Here is a 10,263-nt window from a genome sequence, read left to right as displayed (position 1 = left end):
GTCAGAAGAGAGACTCCACTGAGAGGCCACTAACAGTCGGAAACTCAAGAGCAGCAAAAGGCAGGACTTCTACCACCATGTACGTGCCTTTGGGTTGAGGCAGAACATGGAGGGTACACAGACCCTTCGCAGCATCTATCATCATGCGAAGGACTTTGGTTTCAACAGCTCTTGCCAGGAGCAGCATCCCCTCTTTTGTACCCAGCGGTGTTTTGCTTCCAAACTAAGGAGAAAAGGAAGTTGGAATCAATGTCTGAGACCAGGCCAGCTCTAAAGAAGAGTGCAATGGGAATGCCTCATGACTGAGAATGCTCTGAGGAATAACCATGAGAAAACACTTGCTCCAAAACCTTGCCCAAACATCTGTGTTACCCTTGTTTCTCATGGGACAGAGGAGCGACAAGAAAGGGAGTGATGCATCTCAAACCACACGCTGCCAGCAAGAGAAAGGCTTTCGACAAAAATTAAGACCCCAGGAGCCACAAAAGGAACCTGTGGACTTGGGAGGAAAGAGAGACTCTCTGTTTACCCAAGGAGAGCCAGGAAGAGCACACACAGGGACAAGGAAGTGCCCCAGCTCGTTCACAGGGAAGGCAAACCAGGTGTCCACTGCACAGGAGTGTAAATTAATAAAAATACCACCCCCCCCCCTCAGATGCAGAGCAAGACAAAAAGGAAAAAATGCTGAAGTGCAGCAAGCCCTCCTAGATAAGTTAAGAGGCATAATCAGAGAGGAGCAGAGCAAGCCACAGAAGAGGGCGGAGCAGCTGAAGTCTCACAGACCTGGACAAATAGATGGAAAGTATTTTGTAAGTCCCGGAAAAAGTATATGATGGTGACGGTACCGGGAAATGTACAGTAGGGGGAAAAAGCAAAACAAGCCATGTGGCGATAACAAGGATTTACTAAAGAGCAGGAATCTTCCACCAGCAGTTTCCCTCCCCGTTCCAGCAACTGTCCTGAGATATCCGGGCAGACACCATGCGGCCGGAGCTGTGGCTGTGTGAGGTCGTCTCCGGACACCGGACAAGCCTCTTACCTCCTTGTGTATAAAAGCCTTCAGGCATCAGATGGAGTCTTGTCTGCGTTGTGTACCTTCAAAAGACAGTAGAAAAGGTTGTTTATGCAGGAAAGCACCAGACTGAATGCCGATACTTCACCTTGTTACCAGTTGACCCCTTACTCACAGGAATCCCTCAGCTCAATCCCAAACACACACAGCCCCATCTCCATCTCAGAAGAGATCTTTAAGCCCCCAAACAAACCACTGCCTCATCCCCACGTGAGCAACCTGCCCTGATCCTCTTTCCTTTCCCCTCCCTCCCTTGCCGTACCACACTGAACTGGCATTTCTTTCCCTCCTCACACAACCAGACCATGTACAGACACAGTAATAATCCTGCATATGAAAAGTGTCTGCGGTCACCAGGGACTGGTCTTCCCCAGTTGCACCACAGAGTCACGGTGTCGTCACTGATGCAGCGATGTAGGGGTGCACACCATACATCAGCCAGCAGAAAGCATAGGAGGCGTAAGTCTTTACAGACCGTTTTTTCTCCTTCACATATTCCCTTTAAATGGTGTCTTCAACTCTTCCCAATATGTATGTAGCTTTTGAAGTTTACAGCTTTATAAGAGATCTGAAGAAGTGCTTGTCTCCAAAGGCTTTTCTGCTGTTCATCTACATTCGTTGTTCATGCAATAAGACAGTAAGCAACTGTACCTAATGTCTCCTAACACGCGCATGACCTGGGTTACCCCACAGCCAAGGCCGAAGACTCACCACAGGGTGAAAGTGTGGGTGGACGGGGGACCGTGTGGGTGCAGAGGCTGGACGAGAGGGGAGGCAGAAGGGGTCTCCGGCAGAGGTCGAGGGATGACTTTTCCCTGCTGTTGCAGCCACCTTTCTCCATGAGCGGTCTGGGTCCTAGAAAGGCTGGAGCCGCATCAAGCACGGCGGGACATACTCAAGCACGTCACCGAGACCAACAGGTGGCAGCAAGAGCAGCAGAGGCAGCTCCCCTGGTAACTGCCTCCAAAAAGGGAAGGTGCTTCCCCCGGCTGCAGGGCCCATCCCTCCACTGAGGGCAGCCCTGGGGGAAAGAGGGGATTTCTCTGACACCCCTCATGAGACAGAAGCAGGTTTTGGAGACTGGCGTTGGGCTGGAGCTCCCTGACACCCGAGGGGGGCTTGCTGGGCACCCCGAATTGGCTTTTTGTGTGGGACCTGGCTGAAGAGAAAGGGATCCCTCTCATGGCTGGCTCTCCCCTTTCCAAACCAGAGTCTGTACTCCCTTTGCAGAGTCCTGGCACCAAAACGCCTTGCCCCGAGGGGGGATACCTGTTTGGGACACCCAAGGTCTCGGCCCCACCTGACGCAGCCCCAGGCTGATCCGCTGCACCTGGGACCCTCTCACAGGCTTGGGCAGAAGGGGCAGTACGGAAGATGAGCAACACAGTAACCGAGCACTTGTGAACATACTTGCAGAAGCCCCTCACTGCTCCTGGCCCACCCCCACATAACCACACGACATCACGCTGTGCCCCTGAAAGCAGGGCTGGGGCAGGGGAGGGCGCCGGCCCCAGCAGGCCCGACCCGGACCCTCTCCACAGGCCACTTCTCTGCAGGCCGAGGGCCGGGGCCCGCTCTTGCACCTGGGGGCTCCGACACCTCGGCAGGGGCTGCCGGCCGCAGCCCCAGGCCCCGGCAGCCAGTGGCTAGGCCCCGTGCTGGCACTGAGGGAGAGAGCAGGAGGGCGCCGGACCGGGCCGGGCTGCAGCAGGGCTGGGCTTGGCACCCGCCGCCGGTTCCTGCTGTGAGGCTTCAGGGCGAAGGCCGGGGCCTTCTTCTGAGAAGGCCGGAGCCAGGCCCGCAGGCCGGGGTGGGCCAGGAGCAGCTGTGCCCCGAGGGCCTGGCTAGGCTGCTCTGGACACCCCCCTCATCAATGCTGATGTTCTTGGCTGAAAAGAGGAAAACGGGGAGTAACTTTGCCATGCGTGTTTACTAGAGGCTTGTGGCCTGATCCTGTCAGGCCCCGGGTGCTGGCGGGGCTTTCCAGGTGGCTGAGTGACGCCGTGCAGCTGTAAGTGGTGACATAAATTGCTCTGGTGGCCAGTGTATGTAGCATGTCCCACCTGTGCAGTCAAGAGAGCTGGCTGGGTTTTCCTGCAGCTCCGGCCTGCGTCTCTCTCCTTCCTGCGTCACCTCTTGTCGTGACGCAGTTGGGTCTGATGGGTTGGAGGTCTCCAGTTTCTGCCCAGTTCGGTCCTGGCTGGAGAATGGGAGCCAATGTTCTTGGAGGAGACGTAGGGGAGGGCACACAGAGACACAAGCAGGAGCCTCCTCTTTGGAGAAAACCAGGGAGAGACAATGCAGAGGGAAAAGGCCAGGTCAGTCCTCTTGACACCACATTGCCCTCGGGTCCCTGGAGTGGGACATGGATGAGGGATGGGGCTGGGAAGGGCTGTCGGGAGAAAGTCATTGCTACAACTGTTTGAGGACCATGAGCGAGTTCAAGTGATGGAGAATGGGGAAATCCTGCATTTCTGGGCTGTGGGTGTCCCCAGGGTGCTGCCGTGTCCGGTCTGCGCCCCAGGGTGTGTCCCCAGCATGTGTCCCCATGTCACAGCAGCCCTCTGTGAGGCGCCGTGCCCCGCAGGGGGGTCACAGTGGCTGGGCTCTATATTTTCCCCCTGGGGCTGGTGCTGCCCCAGTTTCTCATGGCGTTTGCGGGAGGAGCACCCGGAGGGAGCAGTGTGTCTATCCGGGGGATCCTGCTGCCATGAGGAAGATGAGAGCGCTCAGAGGTGAGGGGCTGGTGGGAGGTTGGGGGCTGATGCCTGCCGGAGGCAGTGCCCGTCCCAGCTGGGGGCTGTGTCCCTGTCCCAGCTGGGTGCTGGGGACTGCGTCCCCGTCACCTCTTATCCTGCTGCCAGGCACCTCTGAGAGGGCTCTGGCTCCATCCTCTCCCTGCCCTCCGTGGGGCAGCTGGAGACTGCTCAGAGACAACCTGGCCCGGATGGCTCTTGTTGGCTGCTCAGCCCCAGCCCTCCCGGCCTCTCCTTGCAGGGCCCCATTCCATCCCCTGCCCAGCTCGGGGCCCCCGCGCTGGACTCACTCCGGTGCGTCGCTGCTGTTCTGGCACTGGGGAGCCCGGAATGGGCCCAGTCCCCCCGGTGTGGTCTTCCCAGTGCCACAGCGTCGGGCAGAGTCCCTCCCCTCATCCCACTGACTGCCCTCTTGCCAGTACAGCCCAGCACGGGCTGTTCGTGCTGGGGGAGGCTGGGAAGATCCTCACCCCTCCCTGGTTCGAAGCCCTGCAGCCAGCAAAAGCGTTTCTTCCTTTTCTTCCAGCTCTCTGCCGATGCGTGCGTTCCCAGTCCAGACCTGCGCATCCTGAGGATGAAGGCAGGGCAAAGGGGACGGCTGTCCCTGCAGCCGTCACTACCTTTGCGGCTGTCGGGACTTCTCTGCTAAAGCAGCTGCAAGACCATGAGGTGAGGCGGTGGGGGGTGAGGGCTCCCTTTCCCCTTCCTCGCCTGGCACTCTCCCTCTGACCTCCGCCATCCCCCATCCTCAGGAATGATTTTCTAGGCTCCTGCAAGGCCTTTTACCCTGGTGGAGCCGATCTCCCTGTCTGGCTCTCTGCTAGTGTCAGAGGTGCCACGGAAGATCTTGCCGTTCCCCGTGGCTGTCCTGACCGATGCCTGCAGCTCGTGCCTCATGCCCAAGGCACACAGATGATCTGGGGGGCAGCCGGTCTCCCTGGGAACGAGGGCAAAGCAAGTCTCGTCACTCCCCTTTGTGGTCTGTCCCCAGGGTGACCGAGTGGAGACATACCGAGAGCTGGAGAGCGTCTTGCAGGGAGACGATGGCTGTTTGACGAGCGGTGTCGTGAACCGCCTGATAGCAGAGGTGTCCAGTGACATGCGAGCAGCCCAGGTGAGCTTGTTCTCTTTCAAGGCACCAAAGCGGCCTGCCTATGCCCCTGTTTTTTGGGGAAATACAGAGCAGCGCAGAGATGTTCCTCGGTCATTCAGACCCAGCGGTGGTCCTAAGGGAGAAGCTCTGGGGACTAATGGGGGCATTACAGAGAATTTGAAGAGGGGACACAGAAAGCTGTGCAGAGAGGTGGACTCGGGGTTGTTTCTAAATGAGCGAGAGCTGAGTTCAAGCTCAAGGTTATTTCTCCTGCCTTGAGGGAGCGCCATGGGAACCCACGAGTTCCACGGAGAGGCCCCGGGGGGGTCTCCTGGCATCTCCGCAGAGAGGGAGAGGAGGCAGTAGCACAGGGCTGCGCTGAGGCGGCAGACACCCGGCCCGAGCACAGCTGCCCTGAGGCGTCTTGCAGGGGAGACAGGGTCATTCAGCCTGTCCGAGTGCCTCAGCCTTTTTCTTGGGAGTGTTTAACCTGTGGCGCTTTTTCAGGGTGTGACAGATGATGTGAAGACGGCCGCTAGCGATGTCCTGGTGGCTCTGGCCCGCTCCCACTTCCACTTTGTCATGTCCGAGCTCCAGAGCCACCTGAAGGTCATGGGGAAGGTCCCTGATGAGACTGTGCTCCTCACCTTGGGCAAAATGGCCTGCAGCTACGGTATGGCACTCTCGGCATCCTGGTTTGGGGAGGGGTCTGTGATAACGGGGAGAAGGGATCCTCCCCCTTCCTAAATGTTTTGTGTTGAACTGGGGGCTATGAAGTTGCCGTGCCTCCTTGCTCCGTGCCAGGGCCGGCTGGCAGCTCTGCCTTACCAGCCCAGTCCCGGTTCCTGGAGGGTAGGAGCACATTGGAGGCAAACCCGTGGGGTCTCTTGCCCCCCGCTGTCCTCCCCATTTCCCCAAAGGGCTTTCCTGTGTCCTCCTTGGGGAAGGCAGCCCTCCACACACCCTCTGGCTTGTCCCGCGTAGCCCAGCAGCCCCAGCCTTGCCAGCAATCGACCCCAGCCTCCCGTGTCTCTCACTGACCCTCTCGGTCCCTCTGTCCCTGTCTTCTCTGCAGCTCTGTGGTGCATCCCCTTTGTGGGAATGACACTGCTCGCCCTGCGCACCATGCTGAGCCGGGTGGGGAGTGGCCGGATCCTGCGTGCCATCTGCAGTGGTGAGTGTCAGCTCCCTGGCCAGGGCCCAGGGGCAGGGGCTGGGGTGGCCTTTGATGCCTCCGTGTGATCTCAGAGGGAACGTGGTGGGTGTCAGCCCGCAGCGAGGTCAGGCCTTGGTGATCCCAAAGTGCTGTGAGTGTGCAGAAGGAGCGGGGGAAGCCTGGGAGGTTCCTGTGTGCAGGACGTGGCAGTGCTGCGTGGAGGAACTCCAGGGTCCCTTCCCATGGCTTCTGTTCCCCTGCTTTCCTCTGGGGTTTAAAGCCCCTGCACTGAAAGGGCGAGTATGTGGGAAGGGAAGGGCAGCGGCTGCAGTGGAAAATGCTGGAGGGGAACAGGGCATTGAGGAGGAAAAGGTGCGACGGGGAGAAGGAGAGAAACAGTGGGGTGATTGAATCCAGATACCTCAAGAGCACGGCTTGTCCTTGGATCCAGCTCTGGTCCTAGGCTGAGCCCTGCCGAGCCTGGGACTGCCCTTAAAGCAGGCTTGGGCGAGGGTGCAAGGAACCTTCCTTGCTGCAGACTCTCAGGTGCTCCCTTGTCCTTTCTCCTGGTGCAGTTCTGGAGCAATGGTCAAAAGGGGTCAATACCTACTTCTGCAACCGGGAGCAATGTCCCTTCCCTCGCAACGGGAAAGCGCAGCTCTGTGAAGACATTTACCCGGTCTTCCGTTACGCGGTGGTAAATTGGCTGGGCTGCGAGGAGGAAGAGGTGAGAAGTGCTGCTTTCCACGCCTGGGGCCGCAGCAGGGATGTCCACGTCAGTGGGTCCGTCTGTGCCCGGTGGGGTGCGAGCAGAGGCGGGCAGGGAAGGGAAGCGATCTGGGTGAGAAAGCACCCCAAGCCGGGAGCCTGCCAGCACATTGCCTGGGGCTGGAGGCTCCCTGGAGGGAAGCAGCCAAGTCCTGGGGCCTTTCTGCAGGGAGGGCTGGGGTACCAGCATGGGGAAATGCTCTCTCTCCTCTGGAGCGAGCCCTTCTCCTGCAGGGCAGAAGGGAAAGGGAAACCCCTCCCAGTGGGAAGGGCAGACTGGTGTCCAGGGGATGCTGAGCGCTAGGCAGACCTTCAGCCCTCCAAGCAGAGCCTCTCCCTTCCCTGTCCAGGACAAGCAGGCTGTCCTCGGGGCGGTGGCTGCCATGATGGGGGTCCTTCTGCATGAGGAGCAGCACCGAGAGCATGCCTGGGAGCAGCTCCTCTGGCTCCTGCACCAATATCAGGAGGTCCGAGACACCTCTCGGGTCACCAAGGTGAGAAGTCGCGTCGGGCCCGGCATGGCTGCTGGGGTGGGCCTGAGCGAGTGGCACAAGGCACTGGGGAGCTGTGGGGTGCCAGGGGGAGCTGGGCAGCCCTTAGAGAAGGAACAGGGAGAGCAGAGGAGGCCTGAGGCTTCCTGGGCTCTTTGGGCAAGAAAAGAGCAATGCCGGGGGGGCGGGCAGGAGGGAGCCAAGAGTCCCCGAGGCTCATCTTCTCAGGAAGGGAGGCATTGGCACCTCCCTGGAGCTCTGTGTGCGGGAAGAGCTTTGCCCTAATGCCCAGGGCCACGTCCCGTCCCATCCAGTGAGGGGCAAGGTCTGACGAGTGGGAAGTGGTGGGAAACTGAGTTGTCAACACCGGGCTCTCTTCAGAGGAAAGAGACCCTCCCGATGCTGCTCTGAGGGGAGGGCAAACAAGAAGCCCCATGCAGGAGGGTTTGGGCTTTTCCCTGGGAGGTGGTGTTAGGGACTCCCCTTATCCCACATGTGCTGCGTTTCTCCCTTCCCAAGTGACTTTTGGTGGCTTTAGCCTCCTCTTCCTCCCCCGTTCTCTTGTAGAGCCTCATCTATGTCCTGGAGACGCTGGAGGGAGTTCAGACCCCAATCCCACAGGGCATGGCTGTTGCCATCAGCACGGCTGTGCACCGCCAGGTAAGGGGAGCCTGCGCCCTGCCACCGGCCTGGGGCCTGCACACCTGATTGCCGTGGAGGGGAAAGACCTGCCAGCTGGCAGGGAAGGGAAAGGCAGGACAGGGCAGGGCAGGGCATCCCTCCGCCAGGATTTGTGAGCTGGGTGCCACGTGGGTGCCACGTAGGTGCCTTAAGGCTGCAGGAGGCCTGATCCTGGCGGTTTGGAACGGGTCCAAGGGGCAGCCCGGTTCCCACAGCGATTTCCCTCTCAGCCAAGTCACAGGAGGACTCTGGGAGAGGAGGGCAGAGAGCACCGTCTCTTTTCAGTCCCCCTCAACGCTGACGCTAGTTTCTTTAAAACGGACCTTGTTCCCACAGCTCTCTGAGGTGACCAAAGAGCCTGGCCCGGCCCATAAGGCAGTGCTGTCCCGCTGCATCATTCTGCAGGGTAAGGAGAGGAGACTGGGCGATGCCCCGCCGTGCCATGGCAGCTCTCTCCCAGAGAGACCTCGGCGGTCGGCGGCAGCTGCCTGCTAATGCAGAACGCGATTTCTTCCCTGCAGCCCACATGTGCCCTGAGGAGACAGTCATGTTTCTGCACTCCCAGCTGAGTGGTGGGAGCGAGGCCGGCCGTGTGGCAGCCCTGGGCCTGCTGGGAGCGCTGGCCCACTCTGACGGTCAGTGCCATGGGCCAGAGACACGAGGCAGGGGTTGGGGCTACTGGGCTGAGAGCAGAAACGGGCTGAAAGTGGTACACCTGCACCCAAAAGGAGCTGCAAAGAGCAGGTCCCCCAGCTGAGCTGACGCCCTGTGACAGGGCTCGAGCTCTCCCCCGGCAGTTAGAAATGGTGGCACACCAAGGACGATGCTCCAAGCTCAGTAACACGGGTGGGCTGATGGGCGAGCGGGCGGGCTGGCACGCGCAGGAGCTGCTTGTACCCATGCCATTTCTCTCATGCTCTCTGTTACCATAGCTTTCAGTCCCTATAAAATTGCTGTGCCTCTAGAAACAGAGTTGCTCTGGGTGTGCCGCTGCCTCCTGTGAAGTCAGTCAGGCCCCGCTTTTCTGTCCCACTGGTGTATGAAAAGCTTGGAAGCTTCAAGGGATCCCTTCTGCCATCGGGGCTCTGCCTCAATGCACACTCTCTGTATCTCTTCCAGCACCTGCAACAAGAGAGAAGCTGCCCCAGGTGGTGGAGGCCGTGCGGTCGGTGTGCAACGACCCCAGTGCCCCGGTGAGCTGGTTTGGGAAGGGGCGGTGCTGCCAGGGCAGGCAGAGAAACCCTTTCCCTCGGGGCAGAGCCTGGCAAGGCCATAGCAGGAAGCAGCGGTTTGGGGTCTGACCTAGATGACCATTCCCTTTCCCCACTTCCTCGTGCTCCCCAGAGAGCTGATGGCAAGAGGTGCCGCTGCTGCTGGCGTGGGCAGGGCTGGGGTGCCTGGGGAAGCGCCGGCACGTTGCCCAGGTGGTGGGTGATGGCTCCTCACCGGGGAGAGCTGGCAGAGCAGAGTGGGGAGGTCATTGTGCTCTGCAGGGCAGATGCACGTCCAGCCTGGTGCTAAAGCCCATTCCTGAACCCAGGAGCAAAAGCTTCTGCCGTGCCCTTGTCATCCCTCCGCGAGCTACAAAGGCTGCCCCCAAGCGAAGGCAGCTTCCCTTTGGGTTTTGAACAGGAGGGTCGTAACCACACTCTCCCCCTGGCAGGTGCGGAGGGCAGTTCTGGAGTTCATCAGGGAGCTGCTCAGCTCCGGCTCCCAGAGCTGCTGGGCATGGGATGTGGTGGGGCACATCTTCAACGAGTTCAGCCGGACCTCAGGCAGACTGGTAAGGGCAGAGTGGGACACCCGGGGCTTCAGCGGGTGCCTGGACTGTGCTGAGAGCTCCTGCAGGCATCCTTGACCATGGAGAGCTCCATGCTGCAGGGCCATCAGCACCGGCACTGCCATCGGAGCGGCCTCCAAACGGCCATTCCTCCTCGTGGGTGTCTGTGCTGATGTTGGTGGAGATGTCAGTGGATGACGTGGGTTTGCACCTGGGCGTGCCACCCAGGACTGCGGGGCTGCCTGCATGCCCGACGGGCTGAGCTGTGTCCACAGGCACCTGCAGCAAAGCCGTCTTGCAAAGGGAGGGGCCTTGTAGGGACAGGACATCCTCCAGCCAATGCAGACAGGTGGGCCTGGCTAGAGGAGCTTTCTGTGGTGTTCTCATGCTCTGGCCCTCCAAAGCACGCCCTGCCCATCCGATAGCAGTCTGGGGACCCGTGTCCCTTCTGGCAAGGGGACAGGCC

The 10,263-nt window shown here is 59.9% G+C and overlaps 1 protein-coding gene across 1 annotated transcript in view; it reads left to right on the top strand.

Annotated features, from left to right (window-relative positions):
* Positions 1 to 3,782: 3,782 nt before the first annotated feature.
* LOC143170233 (maestro heat-like repeat-containing protein family member 2B) overlaps positions 3,783 to 10,263 on the top strand; it is a 30,886-nt gene continuing 24,405 nt past the window's right edge. The window contains exons 1-12 of the mRNA XM_076358332.1: positions 3,783 to 3,807; positions 4,355 to 4,497; positions 4,820 to 4,942; positions 5,429 to 5,594; positions 5,997 to 6,095; positions 6,653 to 6,804; positions 7,196 to 7,339; positions 7,904 to 7,996; positions 8,354 to 8,423; positions 8,539 to 8,652; positions 9,137 to 9,210; positions 9,681 to 9,800. Of these exons, the coding sequence (XP_076214447.1) occupies positions 3,783 to 3,807; positions 4,355 to 4,497; positions 4,820 to 4,942; positions 5,429 to 5,594; positions 5,997 to 6,095; positions 6,653 to 6,804; positions 7,196 to 7,339; positions 7,904 to 7,996; positions 8,354 to 8,423; positions 8,539 to 8,652; positions 9,137 to 9,210; positions 9,681 to 9,800 (1,323 nt within the window). The remainder of the gene's footprint in view (positions 3,808 to 4,354; positions 4,498 to 4,819; positions 4,943 to 5,428; positions 5,595 to 5,996; positions 6,096 to 6,652; positions 6,805 to 7,195; positions 7,340 to 7,903; positions 7,997 to 8,353; positions 8,424 to 8,538; positions 8,653 to 9,136; positions 9,211 to 9,680; positions 9,801 to 10,263) is intronic.

This window comes from Aptenodytes patagonicus, chromosome 22, assembly GCF_965638725.1.
Source record: "Aptenodytes patagonicus chromosome 22, bAptPat1.pri.cur, whole genome shotgun sequence".
NCBI lineage: Eukaryota > Metazoa > Chordata > Aves > Sphenisciformes > Spheniscidae > Aptenodytes > Aptenodytes patagonicus.
The sequence above is the reverse complement of the archived record's forward strand: the minus strand, read 5'-3'. Positions and strand labels throughout refer to the sequence as shown.